General features: G+C 35.5%; 1 protein-coding gene across 5 annotated transcripts in view; it reads left to right on the top strand.

Moving 5' to 3' along the window:
- mybpc2a (myosin binding protein Ca) overlaps positions 1–21993 on the top strand; it is a 40828-nt gene that overhangs the window by 3513 nt on the left and 15322 nt on the right. The window contains exons 2-10 of one of the 5 annotated variants that reach the window (XM_051106215.1): positions 11313–11348; positions 11450–11464; positions 14557–14574; positions 18113–18133; positions 18514–18528; positions 19035–19118; positions 20893–21041; positions 21119–21236; positions 21594–21642. In XM_051106215.1, the coding sequence (XP_050962172.1) occupies positions 11313–11348; positions 11450–11464; positions 14557–14574; positions 18113–18133; positions 18514–18528; positions 19035–19118; positions 20893–21041; positions 21119–21236; positions 21594–21642 (505 nt within the window). Of the gene's footprint in view, positions 1–11312; positions 11349–11449; positions 11465–14556; positions 14575–16890; positions 18134–18513; positions 18529–19034; positions 19119–20892; positions 21042–21118; positions 21237–21593; positions 21643–21993 lie in introns of those variants that run through there. The other 4 variants (XM_051106216.1, XM_051106217.1, XM_051106218.1 and 1 more) reach the window with 4 other exon arrangements.

Below are 21993 nucleotides of genomic sequence, written 5' to 3'. Positions count from 1 at the left end.
ATTTACCACCCTCCACTCGAGTCTCCCAGTCACATACACGGGCCACTTTGCTCTGAGTGGGGAACTGTCAAGATAAAGTCTGTCTGGATCTCCTGAAGCCGTAGTGACTGGCAAGGAGCACGATTCCTTAATAAACAGCTTCCAGAATAGCCCCGCGGCCTTGAGCAGCTTTTAGGAGGGTATGCGATTTTACAAATGGCCATGTTGACAGTGGAGAAGTGTTCGGAGATGTGTGTCTCTGCATATTGCTCCGTGATTACAGATACTTTGGAATGACAGTACTGTAATAGTGGGTCAAGGCTGTGTGCTATAAATTGTGCATTTGCATTAATATTGGATTGAGGCTGAAATAAAGCCATGTGATATGTCACATTAATATAAATTACTTCACAAAGAGTCTAAGCTTTACCATAATAGCCACATGTCCAGCTTGTGACACGTTGAGATGAGAGAAAATGTCCTAAAGTGATTATTTGCATGTGCTGTTTAAGCATCTTCTGTGACAATATTGAGGCTCTTTTTGCATAAGCCCGTGTTGCCCTGCCAGGCTAAAATCATGTCATTTCTGTCCTGGCAGGACAACAAGAGTTTGGTTCCCTGTAACCCTGCTAATGAAACACCCCGAGTATTGAGTATTAGGGAAGTTTAAGCCTCTTATTTGCCGTCTGAACTGTCATTATTGTGGTGCTCCCTTTTCCCAAATCTCCCTATTTTCACCACAACAAGGCGCAGGATGACACAGACCCTCTCTGTGAACTCTGTAATCCCAAATGGACGTATTCTTGCTCTTTTATTGACCCAAACAAACAAATATTTACTTAGTCATATACTAGTGGTTCTCAATCAGGGGGCCGGGAACCACTAGGGGGGCTCCGCACACCTTCAAGGTGTCTGACAGATGCCTTCAAATTATTTTGAATCATTTATATAAATTTTGACGAGGTCTACAATATTTGATCAAGGAGAATTTGCTAAAAAATTAATGTGAAAATGTAATCCTTTAATGTATAATGCAAAATACATAAAATAATAAAATAAATAAACATTTCTTCCTAGGAATATTAGCCAATATGCATGTCTGCCTTACTCTCTACACATTTTTATGTTATATACATCTAAAATAATAATAAAAAAAGATCTACAACATTTTATCAGGGAGAAATGCCTAAAATTGAATGTGAAAATGTAAACATTTAATGTGTAATGCAAAAGACATTAAATAATAAAATAAAAAATAAATAAAATAATTTAAAAATAATTTAAAAAATAATAAAATAAAATGAATAAACATTTCTTCCTATGAATATTAGCCAATATGCATATCTGCATTACTATCTACACATTTTAATGGGTTATATAAATCAAAAATAATAATTAAAAAAACTACAATATTTTATCAGGGAGAAATTGCTAAAAATTTAATGTGAAAATTTAATCCTTTAATATGTAATGCAAAAAAACATAAAATAAAAAATAATTATAAAATAAAATAAAATAAAATAAAATTAAATTAAATTAAATTACACTTCTTCCTAGGAATATTATCCAATAGATAGATAAGTCATATGAATTACATTTAAATAATCATGTAATATGTTCGGTTTAATAATTTATCTCTTTTTTTATGGTTGAGAACTGCTGTGATAGACAAAAAACTTTTAATATAAATTTTGTAGATACTTATGCCAACCCTAACCCCAAACAATTTGTTTGCATACCATTTTTTAATACAACTTTATTTTATGTACAAATTGTTTTTCCAACTGCACATCTCCAAAGGTAATCCTACCCCCCAACCCCCCTAACACACGCATACACATACACACACATATACAGTGACAGTGATAGGCGTCTTAACATTCAATGTCTCATTTCCAGCTGGGATAGTATAGCATTACCTCATACCCGTTAACATCACAATGCACTCCTTGGCATGCGTCTATTTCATGATGGATCACACGCAGATGTGCGAGTGCTCGCGCTTTGTGCGTTTTAGAATATGTCCTCCAACTTAACATACGTAATGGGATATGTACTGCATGACCTGATGTCGTCTATGACTATATTCATAAACGCTGTTGCATATTCCACACTCCTCTTCCTCCTGGAGATCTGGCATCATTAAATATTCAAGTGAACCCAATGACCTTGATTAGCTGGTTCATGAGAATTTGATTAGGTTTTAACTAAACTCCGCAGGAAGGTAAATCTCCTCGAGCGCCCTGACAAAACTACTGTGCTAATTTGTATCTATTTAACTCCGTTAAATCAACCTCTCCTTCACCTCCCAAAAATCTGATCACCCGCAGTATAAATAATTTCCGTTTTTGTAGTCATTTGGCATTTTTAATGGAACTTTCAAAAGAAAAAAATATGTGTTTCTTTAATAATTAAATTGCATGAGTATTGTAAATAATAAAGTGTTTACATGGCTCAAATATAATAAAGGTCCACTGACCTGTGACGAGTGTGAAAGAGTTTGCCCTGTTCAGTCAGTGATGCGTATTACATGTGTTTTTATGCCTTGCAAATTTCTTTTTTAAAAAATCATTTGTAATATTTTCTTTCTGTTTTTTAAAAAATACTTTTAATTTAATTTAATTTTTGTATATTTCAGATTTATTTTAAGTTGTTTAAAATATATATTATTTATTTTACATTTTGTGCACATGTAATTTTATTTATTTATTAAAAACTATTAAATTATTTATTAATTAAAAACTGAACATTATAACATTATATTATATACACTAACAGTCAAAAGTTTTTGAACAGTAAGATTTTTAATGTTTTTTTTTTTAAAGAATTATCTTCTGCTCACCAAGTCTGCATTTATTTGATCCAAAATACAGCAAAAACAGTAAAATTTTGAAATGTATTTAATATTTAAAATAACAGTTTTCTATTTGAATATATTTTAAAATATAATTTATTTCTGTGATTTCAAAGTTGAATTTTTAGCATCATTACTCCAGTCACATGATCCTTCAGAAATCATTGTAATATTCTGATTTGCTGCTCAAAAACATTTATTATTGTTGTATATGTTGAAAACAGCTGAGTAGAATTTTTTCAGGTTTCTTTGATGAATAGAAAGTTCAGAAGAACAGTGTTTATCTGAAATATAAATCTTCGTAACATTATAAATGTCTTTATCATCACTTTTGATCAATTTAAAGCATCCTTGCTAAAAAAATAAATAAAATTAACATATTATTCTGACTCCAAGCTTTTGAATGGTATAATGTTACAAAAGCTTTTTATTTGAGATAAATGCTGATCTTTGGATCTTCATATTCATCAAAGAATCGTGAACAAATGTACTCAACTGTTTAAAATATTGATAATAAAAATAAATAAATAAAAAAAAATGCTTCTTGAACAGCAAATCAGCATATTAGAATGATTTCTGAAGTATCATGTGACACTGAAGACTGGAGTAATGATGCTGAAAATGGAGCTTTGATCACAGGAATAAATTACATTTTAAAATATATTCAAATAGATAGCAGTTATTTTAAATACGAAAAATATTTCACAATATTGCTGCTTTTGCTGTATTCTGGATCAAATAAATGCAGACTTGTTGAGCAGATACTTAAAAAAAACAAAAAAAAAAACATTCAAAATCCTACAGTGCAAAAACCTTTGACTGGTAGTGTACATATTTAAACATTTTCTGTCAAGAAATTACCTTTACCTAAGAAATTATCCTTTACATTTGAAAAAATATTATCTTTCCATCCTCAAAAACTTGCTCAAAAAACGTTTTTTCCTCCCCATAGAAAACAAAATGAGTTAAAATGTCTGATGTGCTTTTTATCTTAATTCATGATTATCACTGGCTGTCAAGTTCAGTTTATTAAAAATGCAATGTGCTATCCTGAGAGTGGAAGAGAGAAAGAGATCACTGTCAGAAAGTAAAAAGGCCATAATTAATCTCAACATCATCACACCATAAACCACACCTTTTGACATTTATTTTATATGATAGCCTGTCTATACTTCATGAATACAGGGGGAGAGAATTATTTTAATGAACTGTTTTATTTTAAATCGTGTTTTGAGCTGCAGCTCATGTAAATATTTTTGTTAAATCAGCTGAAGTGATAATCCGTTTAATGAATTCATGTAAAACTATAACTATTCTTAAAAACCGACATAGGTTGTGATTACATACACAGCATGACCCATAGCAACCAGTTTATTTTTATTCCCAGATCAGATGATCGTGATCAAGCTGTTTCTGCGTCACCATCTCCCCAATCTTCATCTTTATCCTCACCACCTCATCTTTCCACATATGTGTGAAAGAGATATTTACGATCTATATCCATAACTCAAATCATCAGTACTGTCATGCAGAGACTGATAGATATTGTGGCGTTTCTCTTAAGTGTTTCCTCGCTGCCAAAAGAATCACTCTCTCCATCCTCATAAAACGGGGAAACTTCATCATGTGCGGCCGACCCTCCCTGCACTTGTATCCACTCCAAATGCCTCTAATGCCAAAGACACTCCATCACACACCCGCTTGTAAAAATAGCAGCTTTCAATCTGGGTCTGAGGAGCTGAATGAAGCCTGAGGGGGGAGGAAAACATCTTTTTTTTTTTTGTTGTGATATCCTTAGAAACACTACATATATCACTAGGCTGTTTCCATCAGAGCCTGTTTATTCTGAAATTGAAATATTTTAAAATTCATTATATTCATTTAGTGTCAGAGCTGAAGTCAAAGCCAGCAGCCAGTTTGCAAGAAACTCCTTATGTTAGGAAAACCCTTGTTAATAATAGAATTAGGGTTTTCTTAACTTAATGGGTTTGTTGCAACTGGATCACAGACCCTGCAAGACCCAGAACTCAGATTTGATTGGTTTCCAATTTACAAGCATTTGATTCAATTCTGATTCAAATTTCAATTATAATGTCCATTTAGGTAATGATGGGAATTATGGGGATCTTTCTAAACTAGTACATAAACAGATCAATTGCTAATTAACAGATACAATAATAAAACCAGAAACTAATGCTGCTATTACCACACAAAATAAACTTAAAATTGCATTTGTTGTATAAATCAATGAATACAATTATAATCTTTTGGGCACTCCAGTTATAAACTCCCAAGAAGTGTATACAAGAAAGTTTGTGAATGATTCACTAAAAGAATCGGCTCATATGAGTTATTGTTTGTGACTAGAACTACACTATTTGTGATCTGATTTTGATTCACTGAGGTTCATTTGTAAAACTGATTACACTGTTTCCTTTTAGCTTGTTAAAAACTTTGAGATCATTAACTGACCAAGACGTTTTGAATATTATGTATATTGTAGCAATTATTGTTATTTAGTACCATGTATTTTGTACTCGTCGTTAATTTGTGACCCTAAATTAACTTTAAATTAACTCATAAATTATAACATTTCTGTTTGTTAAAATATATTCAGTTTACACAGTGGCTGTCATAACATGTTTCATAACAGATTATTTTAAACATTAATTAAGGCATGAGATGTTCATTCATGTTTATTTGCATTAAAACTAGTAGTACAGAGGAAAGAATAAACGCATTCACTTACACTCCACGCTGGCATTTAAACTGACTACATTTACACTGCACAAGTCTGCATGGCGTTACGGCTCTAACGCGGCCACCGGGACTGATCGCGGCCACTCTAATAACTATAAATAAAATAATAATGTAAATATAAATAATGATTATAGTGGTCGTCATTTACTCCCGACATCTGAGCCGCTGAAGATGCAGTAGATTACGTTTGTTTGTGAAGGGAATGCGCCTCCCGATCTACATAAATGCATCTATGTTCAGATAAATCATTCATGATCCAGCTTCACTTACAGCAGAATTGAGTGTAAGGGTTTTTTTTTTATGAATCTCTGCAATCACCTTTCTTAATAACGTGCTAGTTAGCAAGTTCCGTTGCTAAATGCGCTAAATGCACCTAAAGTAAACAATCTCTCAGAGCAGGAGAGAAGAGAAAAGGGCGGGGCGAGTAGAGCTCATTTGCATTTAAAGGAACAATCCATCAGAATGGGGTGATTTTTGCAGAGCTCATTTTGACAAGGTAAAAAGGGTGTTGTTTTACACAAACATTGAGAATTTTTAACCAAAGTATATTATAGACTTTTCATTAAGACCCTAAAGAATCATATCAACTTGTGGAAAATCCAATGTGGGCATCTAATGACAAAATGACAAATGACAAAATTTTTGATGCCATAGAAATTTTAGAATTATTCTGACCAGTGTCAATATCGCAAAAAACTAATACTAGCCTAAATAAACACGTAAAACAAGTAAATTGTCAGCAGTTTAAAAAGAATAAAAAACTTAGTACAAGCAATAGAACAAAAAATACTACAGTAGAACAAATAAAGAAATGCTTCATACATTGTATGAAGTAATCAAATGTATAAAAACACTCAGTGTTCTTCACTGTGTAAATGAAATATATATTACAAAAGTGATTTAGTCAAGAGCAGTGAGAGATTTTCTCTCATTTGTTGCTTGATTTGAACGACAGACAGCAGGAATATTAGACTGCTGTCACTTTAAGAGCTGCCTGGATCCAATATACTGTTATACATGTTTTCTTTCTCAACTGTTTGCTTTCACTTAAGGCCTAAATTACTGTTTATGAGGACATTTGCAAAAATTGGCATTTTTGACACATATGAGTGTGTGTATTTAACCATGTATATAGAGTAAAAATAGAGTATATAGAGTATAAAAATGGTCTGTGAGCACTTCATGTGCATATAGCGAAATAAATTTTCTTTCACTGCTGATTGCATTTTAATGGCTTAGAATGACTTGTTTTTAAACCGCAATGCTTAAAAACATGTGCATGATACTTTTTCGTAACCACGTAGCACAGCAATGTAACCGCGATAGAGACGATAGTCCAAAATCCCTGCAGATTGATAAATTTCTGCCGTTAAACATGTCTACCAGTATATCACCTACCACTGTTGTTGACAGTTTAAAACATTCATCTGGGATTAGATTGGCAGTATATGATAAATAACAGTGATCACAGCTTTTTTTTTTGTATTAGTCACACTTGAAACACATTTGAGCCTGACTCTAAACACTCAGTCATCCTTTCAGGTTTTGTTTGTATAACACTGTATGTGACAAGTCGGAGTGCATTTGAAGCATATATGTGCTGATATGCGAAGGGCATTTGTCGACATTAACACAGAGTGGTGTGGGTAGACATGTTAACTCAAGGCCACTCGGAGTGAGGCCCCTGCTTTCACATCTCAAGATGTGTCTGAGAGACTTGACAATGTTGTGAAAGTCTATCTTCCCCATTGGCCTGTCAAAATGGTTGAAATCAGCTGTGTGTATTATTATTATAACATGTTCTCTCGTTTGTTTTTAGACAACCTGAATCGAATTGTCCTCGATCGCATCTGTGTTTTGATTGGTCGGGAGGCTTATGGCTGCAAAATGACTTTTACCTTTGGTGTAGAAAGAGATATAGAGAAGTAGTGAAGTAAATGTCATCAGAGATTAGCTTCGTGAACATTCCACAGAGGTTAGTCGGCCAAACAGAGTGAGGAAGCGCAGAGAGAGAGAGAGGAACACAGAGATTTAGTAGAGAGAGATTTGTCAGCATAGTGAAGGAGAGAGTACTAGCGCTGTAGGCTAATGTAACTAAAGTGAGCAAATTCTGAGCACAGCCACGAATACGATATAGTTTCAAATGCTGATGCTGGATTTGAGCCTGCTCTCAATTTCAGGGCATCATGTGGTTGTTTTGCTAGGTTTCAGAATAGCTGTGTGACCCAGGGGCCAGCAGGGCTGGCGTCTCTGAAACAACCGTGGATTAGCAAAATAGGACCTTCCACGTCTGGATCTGAGAGAAATGAATAGGGACGTAAAAACTGAAATGTTCTCCAGCCTTTATATGGAGTATGTGAGGATGGGGATACAGCATATGTAATCGTAGATGTTGTATTTATGGAAATGCATTCACATTATCGACACAGAGAGAGGCATAGGAGACGAGAGGGCATTAGACCACTCGTTTACACTTTTCTCATATGTTGTTTATGAAACTGACTTTTAGATATCCGAGTCTTCTGCGTGCTAATTTAACATGGCCGCATTAAATTCGGTGCATCTCACTGACCTTATGATCTCTGTCTGGCTGCCTTCGCTCTCCTATGGAAGCACATTTCTGCCTCCCTCAGTGTAAAAGAAGTAAAAAGGTCATTTTGAGGTAAAGTTTTAAATAAAGTCACATAGTGAGATATGAAGTCAAAATTTGGTTGTGTGATGTTAAAGCTGTAATTTATTTATTCATCTTTTTGTTTGTTTGCTAGTTTTGAGGAGGAGGAAACAGACTTGCAAATGGGATTCCATAGTATCGTTATTTATATATGTATGGAGGGCATTTTCTGCCAAATTTAAATGAATCAGTTCAATTATAAAAATGAAGATTAACAGTTTTATTTTAGAAAACTGTGGAAAATATGCCAAAATTGAAAATGAAATAATCTAATTTTCATTTTAATTTTCACTGTGACAATGCATTGTCCCTGTCAAATTGAAAAATAAAATGCAGTTGGTGATTTGACATTGCATTTTCACTGCCATCTCGAGACAAGACTGCCAATATTAAAATGAAAAGGCAAACGTAAAAAAGAAAAAAAAAAAGGCAAATACAGTTTTTACAAAGCTTTTTATTTTTCTATTTGACAGGGACAATGCATTGTCACAGTGAAAATTTAAATGAAAATTATATAATTTCATTTCATTTTCCATTTTGGCATATTTTGTGTACAGTTTTCTGTAATGAAATTGTTAATGTGGTTTTCTTTTTCATTTTTATAATAACTGATTTATTTAAAATTGGCAGAAAATACCTTCCATGTATATGTCCCTTTCAAAGAAAAATAATAAAAATGCTCTTGCTCTCGCTCTGGTTGATGTGTGCATGCACTCTTCTAGGAGAAGTGCCCATACAAGGATTCTGCCCTTTATGACATCATACAGAGCCATACAAAAAAAACTTTCAGAAACTTGCACAAACCCTGAAGGAGTGTCTTTGGCACAGAAATACTTAGTCATGTGTCCAACTCCTAATAAATCTAAATAAGTCCAAATGCATGAAACAGCATTAGACCTCCCCTTTAGTAATTTTAGTGCAGGTTTTAGGTTATTAACACTGATGCTGTGAAGGTGGTTGAGTCTCTACATTTCTGTGCATCACCCAGCAGACACAGGACGTCAATGTAACGTCATGTTGATGCTGGACCCCAACATTGGATAGACGTTGCATTTAGGCTGAGAATAAAAATCGGGTTGATGTCAGTATTTGACAATTTGACATTGACTTAACATTGGATTTTGGTTACACAACATAAAAATAACAAAATATCAAAATCAGCTGACTTGGATGTCCAATTAACATTGACATTAGGCGTTGATGTGATATTGAATTTTGGTCAACTGACATCACAACCAAAATTTAACCAAATATCAACTTCTTATGACAGTCCCAGATTACACACGTACGTCTGCAAGATGTCTGTTAAAGATCACTTGTTCTGGAAAACATCTGCTGTGTACAAACATCTGACAGACGTCTGTAAGCTGTCAGTTTTACATACATTCTAAATCATAAACATCTTAAAGACTAATAGAAGTCTATTTGACATCTGATAGAAAACATCCCATAGACATATCGCAGATGAGCAAACAGCCTAAAAAATATGTCTTGAAGATTTAAATGCACACGTCAAATAGACAAGATGTATGTGTGCTATCAGGGTTGTGTGCCTGCAGGGTTAATGTTTTAGCATTAGCTTTAGGCCTCCATTGGCCTTCTTTTGACTACTTACCTCATCTACACTTTTAGAATGTGTGCGTTTGTGTTGAGTGTGAGTGAGTGTCTATTAGTTTTTAGCGCTGTGGCTGTATGTAGCAGTGACAGTGATCAAGACTTGCAAGATGGAGAGAGTGCTGACGACTGGAAACCAGAGAAGAGCCAGCAGTTGAGTTGAGCAGGAGATCAAGAGCCCATCAGGAGCCCTTAGAGAATTTAAGAAGAAAAATATCATTAAGAAAAGTTATCTGCCTCAGTGTAGTACACACTTTTTATTTAGTATTTTATTTAATATCTTATTTAAGCTTTATTTCAAATAACCCAAAAAATATTTGAACCTTTTTTTTTTTGCTTAACAACAACAATATTAATATTATATTGCATGAGTAAAATTTTGGGACACATTTTGGGGCTGGAATACACTACACATTTTTCCATTTTCAACAGATGAGAGCATGAGAATTATATTGGTTTCCATAGCGACAGCAAAGCACAGGCACAGCATTGCAGTGGTGTTAGCGATGGATGTAAGAGGAAAGTGGCATTTTAATGAAAAGCTGACTGGGTCCTTCACCTCAGCAAAGATTTTTAACTACATTTTAGCCAAGCAAATTAACACTGCCAGACCAATTCATCATGGGTAAGGTGAGAGCTGCTCAGAGCATTCGAGCATTTCCCAGTAGAGTTGTTACAGGTCCCTGTTTGTGTATAGTCGTGACCTTCAGCTGTCTGGTGAACCTGGTGCTCTGTCCTTTTTCGGATGGACATCTTAGCCAGCTCCTTAGATCCTAAGGCAGGGGAAGCATTTATAAATCGCTGGGTCGCCGCATCCCACTCCTCTGGGACGAGGAGATATACCAGAAGTGCCTGAGCCCCATTAACATATTGCAGTCTGAAAGACAAACCTAATCAAAAATAGACGTGTCGGTACTTCGGTATGCAAGCAGATCACGCAATCTGACCCTCAGGGCTGAGGCCAGGTGCGGTGTCTCATATCCTTAACACTAAATAGTAAAGGTCTGACCACTCCTTTCAGGTCCAAAGTCAATCTGAGGCCAAGATTGTGACTTGGAAGGTGACGGTGGCACGATGTAGCAAAGCTGTTTACGCCTACTGTTGGAAAGAGAAACGGACAGAGAGGCTCAGATGCCTGCACTCCAAAATACTTTCTGCCCTCACTCCATATACTGTTAAAATATTTTTTGGATACGTACAGCTTTGAAAATAGTAACTCAAAACTCAAAAATGCTTTAAGAAGATGTATGCGCATATATAGTTTGTTTATACATATATTTTTTGTTTTGATTCTGTAGAGTTTTCACTGTTTACCTTCTCAGAGAGTCACATGATGTGTATTGTATAGACACCTATCAAAACTAATATGAGATTAACAGTTTTGTATTTTAACATGACCACTTTTGAACACTGTGATTATGAATTTTGTTTCAGGTGCCAAGGGACAGAAGGAGGAAGCTCCACCTGCTGGTTTGTACTTGTATCTCTTACTAAATATTCATAATCTGTTTTATGAAATGAATCATTTAAAAGCAGTCAGACTCACTCTCAGCATCTCTTTTTTTTTACAGATAAGCCTGCTGAAGGTGGGTCACCTGCTCTGAATCTTGTCATGAACACCATTTGTCTTCATTCAGTCTGTCAAGGGTACAAGGAATAGCTTTGCTTCTACAAATGAGCTTTCTGTGTGTATGTGTGTTATGGTGGTTAGTGTGAGCTAGTGTGCTGCAAGGGGTTAGGATTAAGTGAGAGGTGTGCGGCATTATACATTCATTTAAAGGGATAGTTCACCCAAAAATGAAAATTCTATCATCAATCACTCACCCTCATGTCGTTCCAAACCCGTTCATCTTCAGAACAAAAATTAAGATATTTTTGATGAAATTCGAGAGCTTTCTGACTAGGGGTAGAAGAAAAAATTGATTCTATGATGCATTGCGATTCTCTTTTCAACGATTTTGAAATATTCAGAATCGATTCTGAGCTTGTTTTATTCCTGCATGTGTGTGCACTAGAGACGTGGCGGGGTTTGCGCTGTGAGAAGCAACTTTTACACCAAACACGGAAATCGCTGCGCTGGCCGCTGGTTTAGCACAGCCTTTCAGAGTGCAGCAGCAAAAAGTTAAACTATTTTAACACTTTAAGCGTGGCGTGTGGCCACTTGCCTGCCAGTGGTGTGCTCCGCTGCGTGTGCGCTTAGGTCGATGCAGAAACAAGCCATCCTTGTGCGGCGCAAGCAATTGAAATGAATGGGTTTTAGCGCAGTGCTTTCGCGTTCGGTGTGAAAGCCGCTAGACACTAGTCGTTTGACAGTGTGTTCTTCCACCCACTGTGTTTTACTTTAGACATGCTTTCATTAATGCCGCTTAAAATGCAGTGCTATTAGATGCACAAAACTCGCGCACTGACAGACTTTCACGTGTGCTTTGTGTTTGTTGTCCTGAAGATCAATTGCGGCTGCGGTTAAATGTACTTCCATTTTTGAATACTTTTATGCGAAATTGATGTTCACACAGTCAGTTATATTTTCAGAGCAGGACAAAACATCTGATATATCAAAATAGATCTGTGTGTTAGTGTGAATACAGTCTGTTAAAGCTGCCACTGTCTATGATCTCATCAGTAATAATCAGACGGCAATAATGCTGAGGAAAAAAGAAAAACCCATAACTATTGTCTGATACTTAAACTATTGTCGGTTACTTAAAGAACACTTATTTTAAACAAGCGATTGATTTAAAAAGTAGACTGTTTATATAATAAAAAATGAAGTTTGCACAAAATAAATTTGATATAAAATTTATATGAAAATGTAGCCATGTGCAGTAATATTGAAAACTGAGAATGTGATGCATAGTGATAATGAGTTGATGTTGAAAATTGTAATTGAACTGAATCATGAAACCAGTGAAGATTCACACCTCTACTTTTAAGATGGCAGTACTGACATACAGAGATTCCAACTATAAACGAAAAGCAAAAAAACTGCAATTTTGGTTAAAATGTGAGGTTGTAAAGATGTATTTGCACAGCAGAATAATTAATTGGGGAAAATGTAGATCAACAATTGTTTTGGAATCGGATAGTGACTCCCAGAATCGGAATCGGATTCCCACCCCTATTTCTGACCTTGCACAGACAGCAACACAACTGACACGTTCAAGACCCAGAAAGGACATCGTTAAAATAGTCCATGTGACATCAGTGGTTTAACCTTATTTTCATGGTACTCTCATGAATGTGTGTCAAAAACTGAAATGGAAATGAAGAAATTGTTGAATAAAGTTGTTATTTGTGAGTAAGTTGTAAGTTTGTTTTCTTTGTGCACAAAAATTATTCTCGTAGCTTCATATTACGGTCCTTGAACTTGTCATTTGTGTTGCTGTCTATGCAGGGTCAGAAAGCTCTCGGATTTCATAAATATTTTAATCTGTTCTGAAAATGAACGAAGGTCTTACGGGTTTGGAATGACATGAGTGTGAGTAATTAATGACAGAATTTTCATTTTTGGTTGAACTGTCTCTTTAACCTGTTCTAATTCATCTTTAAATACAGCAGATACATAAATCATACCTGAAACCAACTAGTAGTGAACATAAAATCTTTTTACATATTGACATATGTGGTGCATAGCTTAGTTGAACAACAATATAATTATTCATCATAACGGCATAATGTATAAAGACTTAATAGTATGGTTGAGTTAACTCCTGCCTTTATAAATAGAAGTGTAGGCGGCAATAATACATTTGAATTTAAGTATGTATACATGCAGAACCATATTTGTTTACTATTCCTTGTCTACACAATTCAATTTACCTAAATTACAGTATATTGTTTCTACCTACATAAATTACATTAGGGCCTACCTAAATCACTGCTGAAAATGCGTTATAAACCCCAGCATATGCTGTATTATTGCTGTGCTGCACGCATATAAAAACATGTTTTGTTTTTTTTAATACCATTGATTTGAAAATATACAAGTCATTTTCCAACTGCAGAGGAAGATGCTGTCAGTAGCATCTATCTATCTACCTATCTATACATACACACATATGGTTGTGCGTCGATTTCCTTCTGGAGCATTAGTGAACGTTTGAACATTAGTTGTGTATGCAAATACGCAAAATATGCTGGAAAACCATATAATTTATGGGACTATTGAGCTATTGTGATTATGTATCCCAATACGAGAGTGAACCCTAAGCTTGTGCATATGTGGTACGTGTTTGCAGTTCTCAATTCATGTTATGAATTTGGTGTCATAAAACAAACATTGTACTGGGGTACAAATCGTTCCTAGTGGAGGAGAGCCAAAGCCTAGGGTGGAAGGTGAGATGTGTACACAGTGTAATGTGGTGTGAACATGTGCACTTTTTCAATCAGATGTGCTTAGGATTACATTTCAGTGCAGATTTGTATGAATTTTTACATGTTAACAGCTTAGAGTGACCCCAAACAGTAAATGTCAAAATGATCACGTTTATTCAAAACTGTTTGACAGGTATGCTGCTTCTCATTTATTTGTCCAGTTCTGTTTACTCTTCCTCTCCAGCTCTAGCTTCCAGAAACAAGACGCTGGGACGTAGTTTGTTATAATGTTGGTGTTTAACCCGTCTCTCTCTGTATGTGCTGCCTTAACCTCATTATGCTTTCATTGTTTCTTTAAATTTAGATGATGAGGGTCGTGACGGTAAGGGAAAGAACACTCATTTTGGCTCGCTGCGTGTGTGTGCTTATTTGTCAATGTGCAAGTTGCTTTCCTGTGACTGTGCATGTGACCAAATGTCAGTCACTGTCTCTGTCGGTGGTCCACAGGTCTGTCACAGGGGTTCTGACTGGCCAAATCAAGACCAACAAGCAAACAAATGGTTTGAAATCTGAGATTGCTTTGGCGAATGTCAGCAAGTCTGTTTTTTGTTCATGTTAGTTCATTGGTCACTAAACGGTGCTTTGTCTTTTAAAGGGGACATCGGATGCCCATTTTCCACAAGCTACTGCTCTCCCCGCCCCTCTCTTCCGTTCTTTATGGATTTGGTGGCACGTTACCATCAAAAACAGAACTAATCCACTGCGTCCTCATTGTCTCTGATGTCGGGAGAAAATCTTATGTTCACGTTTACATCCAAATACAAAACACCTGCATTGTTGTCGCTACAGCTGCTTGAGTGCAGAGAAAATGGCGAACAGTGTACAACTGGCTGAGGGTGGAAATATGCAAATACGGCACAGTCTGTCGCCGTCATCATCAGAGCGCACTTCCACAGTACATTCAGCATCTGGCTCATATTTGCCATCTTAGCCATATTCTCAATCGTTTTCATTTACTTCAAATCAGTATTTTGATCGCTGGCAGCTTATTTACCACATCCACCATCAAAGAACGGTGATATTTAAATTTTATTGCGTACAGTAATTTCTCTGCAGTAAAGCCATTCAAACCAATTCAAATTTTGCTGATGATATCCTTTTGTTTTATGCCTGTGATAATTATGAGTAAAACATCATGCCATTATTGTCTATCAAACAGTGCCACTTCGAGGACTAAAGGTGAATTGCATGTATTTAGTTACCAGATATTTACATATTTGCGCAGGTAAAATAAACTTACACTATTACACACCTCGGGTCTCTAGCGACCAAAAAAAAAAAAAAAAAAAAAAACAGACATTCTTTTATACATATATATTTTTTTTTCTTATAATAATCAGTGTTGGGGAAAGTTACTTTTAAAAGTAATGCATTACAATTTGCGTTACTCCCTGAAAAAGTAACAAATTATGTTAGTTTTAGTGTTACGTTAGTCTTTTTATGGAAAGTAATGTGTTACGTTACTTTTGCATTACTTTTTAAATCTGGGCAGGGCTTGCTTCTTTGTTTTTAATATAAAACAATTCTAATGTAAAAGCCCTTTTACACCAAAAGTGAAATAAATTCACCTTAGGCTGAAAGAAAAGTACATTTATGCAGGAGATCACTCTTCGGCTATAAACAAATGCTAGTTTATCTAAAGTAATTTTTGCTTATTAGTATGGTTAAATTTCATCATCGAAGGTCAGCAGAAAAGACACTGGTTAATAAAATGGGATTAAATATATAAGGGATATTTGTTTTATTTAACATATTTAATTATTGCAGGGTTGTGTCATATTCTGAGTTTGCATTTCACTGTTTTTATTCATTTTGAGGAACTGAATCTGTTTTTTGCGAGTGAGGTGAATTAATGCATGTTCACATTTAGTCTAGAATACAGTAGCATCATGTTTACTCCTAATTTCCCGACAGGAGACTTGTCAATCAATAAATGGGGAAAAAAGTAACTCAGATATTTTCTTAGAAATTCAAAAGTAATGCGCTACTTTACTAGTTACTTAAAAAAAGTAATATTATTACGTAACTCACGTTACTTGTAATGCGTCACCCCCAACACTGTTCATAATGAATAGATTGAGGAATACTAAGAAAGCCGATGTCAAACTTTTAAAAATTAAGGAGGGAGAGGGTAGTAAATGATGTCCCAGGTCACTAAAGACATGAGGTATGCATTTAAGGGTTAAAAATTTTATTATTAAATTATTTTTATCATTGTAGGGTGGTTGTGTCCACACACTGTTAAGACACATTTATGTGCAAAACCATATAAAAGTGAATTTTGCATCTGATGTATCCTTTAAAGGCTATATTATTTTTTGAGACTCAGTATAATAGAAAACAGTCTCCGCTGTCTATTCAAATTAAGTTTCGCCAAAGCATCCGGATGAAGAGTATGTTATAAATATTTTTGCCCTTACAGGTGCTGTAAGTGATTTTAGGCAAATGAAAAAGCACTCAAAAATCCTCATAGATATTACGAATTTTTTTTTTTTTTTTCCTGGCAGTCATTTTGAGTATTCCAGTCATTTTGGTATCATTTATTATTTGTATTATTTATTCTTTTGGATTAAGATTTTATATTTATATTTTCATTGGTTTCATTGTTTTAATTTTTTAATTTTATGTTTGTTTGTTTTTGTCATTTTTGTTATTTTTTAATTTTAATTGTTTTTTTTAAATATTTCTATTCAGCTATGTTTTTGTTTTAGTTTTGTAATTTTTCATATATATATTTATATATTTTTTATTTTACTTCAACTTTATTTCAATTACCAAAATTCATGTAATTAATAGTTTTAGTTTTAGTTAACAGTCAGGGTTTGCCTAGTTAACATGGCCCGTTAGCCCCTGTAGATGTTATAACGCCACCATCTGAATACAAATTACATTCCTCCATTGACTGACTGACTTACAAAGTGAATACATAAAATATTAAAATATTAAACATTAGAGGTTCAGTTTGGTTCCTTAAAGGTTAGCAGTGACTAAAATTGTTTACAGCACCTTAAACTATCCCTTAATTGTAGTTTAGGTCAAACAAGTTTAATTGGAGAAAAACTGGATATATACTTTGTTTATTAGATTGGGTATATATCAATGTGTGCTAGTGTGCATAAACCAAATGATATTTTATGTCAACCTCTGGCCATTTTACATAAACTATTTCATTATTTCATTCAGATTAATTTGGTTGGTGTTATTTATGACCTATTTATCATGAAAGACATCATCATGATGTCTTGCAACCATGTTTTATTTTAACCACGTGGAATTTTTTTTAGAAATGTGTTGACGGATTAAGAAGCCAAGATTAAGCAGTATGATACTGATACTCTGAAGTGGTTGTCCCGCTGAAAGTTTCACCACTGGAAATATCGGGATCTGTGAATGAGATCCAGCATTGAAGTGTGTGAGTGTGAGGGTCAGGACATTTAGCAACATAAGGTTAAGACACCCAGAGCTGGACAAGCATTTTCACAGTGTACATGTTTAGTGGCTGACATTAGTGTTGAACTACTTCTGCATCTATCTTATCTGGGTTAAGTGTATCGGGTAAATCATCTTTATAAATTAGGATGGTTGGGTCTAAACTATATAAGAGAGCCTTATGCAAAACTGTTTTGAATATAAGCCAAACTATGCATTGCGCTGTGACTTTTCGTCCTTGTTCAGTTTATCAAATTAACTTGCATAAACATAAAACGGAGAGTGAAGCTTTTGTTCTCTGGTTTTATGGAAATGCATGACATCATCTGGGCCTGATCCCAGCACAGATAGTATATGTAGCCAGTTGAAGACACACTTTTTGGCCTGTTATATTGTCTGTTTCATACTTACTGTGACTTTTTCTATGCTAGATATGTTTTCTGACTCTGAAGGTGAGACGGAAAAGAATGCAGAAATTTGTTTTAAATAATCAGCCATCAAAGCCATTTCACTCGATTTTAACCAGCATCAACCAACCAAAAAAACTCACCCACTCATGATTATAATGGTTTGCAGGATACTGAAGTTGATTGGTATTGACTGGATATAGAAGAAAATAACTGTAATGATTAATTGCTATGCACTTTCTTCATCCTAAAAAACTGAAGGGCAGAAGGACATCAGTTTCTACATGTATGTGTTAGTATGTACAGTATGTGCATACATGAATGCCTCCTAGAGGGTCAGTCTTAAAAAAACCCAAAATGTCATGCCATATATAACTTGCTAATGGTTTCCTTCAATCTGCTTTCTCTCTTTTTCTTTGATACAGAATTGCCTGAGGATGGTAAGACACACAAATCCTTTAGCATGTATTGTCAATGACATATACATGAAAAAAAAAAAGTTTTCTGTCATGCAAAGGAAATTGTGTAAGTGTCTTTCACATCCCAGTGCAGATCCTAAAGGGATAGTTCACACAAAAATGAAAATTCTGTCATTATTTACTCACCCTCACTGAAAAGAAAGTCATACTAGTTTGGAAAGACATGAGGGTGAACAAAAAATGACACAATTTTTATTTGGGGGTAAACTATCAGTTTAAGGATCTGGAAGGGTTGAAAGGTGAGAGTCAGTAGTGAATAGTTGTGTTTTGTTAGATGGTGCTAAATGTTTTATGGAAGCTTTACCCCAGGCTGCTTACATGTCAATATGAACAGTAAAAATCATGAATGATTCACTGTTTTCAGCCTCTTTTCAGTCCTGGTTGACTATAGCCTGTCTTAGTGTCCATTAATGTGGGCTTTCAGCATTTCATATCAGTTTACACTGTTTCTCTGACTCTGCCGGTAGAACATGTCCCAGGAGAAGAGCCTCAGATGTCTCAGATAAGTGGCCTGTTTGTGGAAAAGCCTCAGACCGTCACTGCCGTTAAAGGTGAGATTCTGAAGTGTCCGCAACTGCACTGCTGAATTCACTCTGAGATTTGTGTGGTGTATTTATAATTTCTTTCCAGGCTCCTACACTCTAAAAAATTGGTGCTTAGTAGCACTAAAAGTGGTTCATTGGATTCTAATCATAGGGGAACCTCTTTAAGTGCTATATATCAACTATGTTTAACAGTGTTATACAGCACATTTGTCAAATGGTCCTGTGTGACCATAAGAGGATCCCATTTTCCTCCTTCAATTTTAGAAATGTTACTCCACTCTCATAAGTTTGGGAATTTACTACAATGGCAAATGCTGTTTTGAAACACTTTTTATGCTTTTCTGAGGTCAAAAAATCTTGTGTGGGGGCCCTGGATTATCTTGAGGGCAAAAAGGTTGAGAACCACGTTATCTTTAGGAATACATTGTATTTCAGGTGCGTTTACATGAAGCATTGTAATTGGTTTAAAAGTCCAATCCGAATGAAAATGCTCCATATAAACACCTCAGTCGGAATACAAATGCTCAACCCGAATGAAATTGTAATCAGTTTGAGAAGGGTGGGATAAACCTTTCTATAAACAGAACAAAATTAAATTTCTGCCATGCAAACGCGTTAAACCAGTTGCTTTGCGTCTACGTCAAGCAGGACAGATGTTGCGCCAAGGTGGGGGGCATTCACGGGCCGTTCCCCCCTGTACATCCTCTTCCTTCTTTGCTAAACGAGCTAGATTTTGAAAGTGAAAGTAAAACCGATAAAACAGCGCGCATAAGAAAGCGACTACACGCGATCACGCTTTGATTCATTGTTTAGCAACTCTTGGTAGAGATATTGTGTATGTGTTCCATTTAAGTACAGTAAAACTTTTTAGTATCACAGTGTAATTCATTTCAGAGCTGTGTTACGGAGGTTCCTACTGTTATTTTATCCCTTACTGCTTTAACATTAAGAAATTAGGGTGATACGATCAGCTGGCTGAGATCAAGCTATATTTTGTTTAGCATTTTATCTGGTAGATTTAATTTAATCAACTTAGTTATTAGAAACTGCAAACGAGAAATCAATCTGGCTCAGTGTTTGGTACGATAGAAGACGGGCCGTATGTGTGTCGTGTTCTGGCCACATGACTGAGCGCTCAAATTAACGCAAGGGATTCAAATATTAGTCCGTTTATTCTAAGCAAGTGCAAGCAGCTATTCAAAATATGAACACAAATACTGGCATTTTCCACTGGTGATTTATATTTGTCTGGCGCTGGCACATATGAACGCCATATTGGATTAGATAATGTCTCATGTAAACAGTCCACCTAATCTTTCAACCGGAATGACAAACAAGTGTACGTGTAAACATGGCTAGTGTTATACAGCATATTTCTCAAAGGGCCTGTGTAGGACGGATATGTCACGAAACGTACATGGTGGTACATATTTCGCATCTTGCGAAAATGTTCCCACAGGTATGTTTTCGTCATGAGATCAGGCTCATTCTGGAACCAAACGCAACTATTGTGTGTTGTTCAAAGATATGCAACAGTTCTTATGGAAATAATTCCATTGAAATTGGGCAAAAATGCACAAGGTAACTGGCAACATTGCGGCTATAATGTAACTTCTGTAAGTAAGAATACAACCAATATATCAGAAACACAACTCAGCTAAAAATTACATTCATAACAACAGCACTCTTGCTTGTGTGATATTGCTTAATATATATTGACATAAATAATGCTTTATCAAAACTTCAGTAATGTTTATTCATGTCGTCTTATTTGTAACAGGGAAAAATGTCACATTTGTGGCTAAGGTGGACTCCTCTCAGATGCTAAGGAAGCCAACTATGAAGTGGCTGAAGGGGAAATGGATGGATCTGGGCAGCAAGGCTGGAAAACACTTGCAGTTCAAAGAAACCTATGATAGGAACACCAAGGTGTGTAAGAACAGCGTGTTTTATTTGAGATTCGTTCATTACAGATCAGAGTTAACATTTATGTTTCTTGATGCCAGATCTACACCTATGAGATGACCATTGTTAAGGTTGTGGACGGAGATGCAGGAGGTTATCGTTGTGAGGTCACTTCCAAAGACAAGTGTGACAGCTGCACGTTTGACATCTCGGTCGAAGGTAGGACGTAATGCAGTTACGGGTAATTAAAAGAACAGTTTTACATATTCTTATATTCACAAACTGACATGTTAACACTGAATCTGGCTATATAATGTAGTATAATGTAGTTTTCAGATGAATAAAGTCAGCTAATACACACCTGGTGTGTGTGTGTGTGCACACTCCACTGTAAATCTAGAGCTGATTCATTATTCAGTAGGTATTTAGCTGATTAGATCCTCTCCTGTTAGTTTCGCAGCACTTCGTAAATCAGCACTACACATTTATTGGCTTTGACAGTAATCAGATTGTGGAGCAAATCAAACACTTACTGTTTCTCATCATCATCACCATGTATTTCATCTTCTCCTTCAGCTGCTGAAGAGACACAGCAAACAAACATTTTGGAAGCGTTCAAACGATCGTAAGTTCATTTGTGTGTCTGTCTCTTACATATTAGTAACTGGTAAGATGTCTTAATGTCGCTTTGTTTTAACACACTGCTGAGATGTTTATCGTTTTTGTTTGGACGAATTTGTCATTGTCAGTGTGACTTTGTTTAGATGCTGCTGTAAGTGCATACACACATGTGTATCGTTGAGGGAGCTGTCTGTTGCCAGAAGCTGCTCTTCTGAGCAGTAATAATCTCATGGACTGATTGAGAGATGTTTTTCCTCATGTCTGAGAGTCTGGCTCCAGGTCCAGCTCCGGGAGGTCCATGTTTAGCCCAAGGACTGAGCCAGGCTCTTTGAGCCACTAGCAATCCCAGGGTCAT

The sequence above is a fragment of the Labeo rohita genome, chromosome 3 (assembly GCF_022985175.1).
Source record: "Labeo rohita strain BAU-BD-2019 chromosome 3, IGBB_LRoh.1.0, whole genome shotgun sequence".
In the NCBI taxonomy this organism is placed as follows: Eukaryota; Metazoa; Chordata; class Actinopteri; order Cypriniformes; family Cyprinidae; genus Labeo; species Labeo rohita.
The sequence above is the reverse complement of the archived record's forward strand: the minus strand, read 5'-3'. Positions and strand labels throughout refer to the sequence as shown.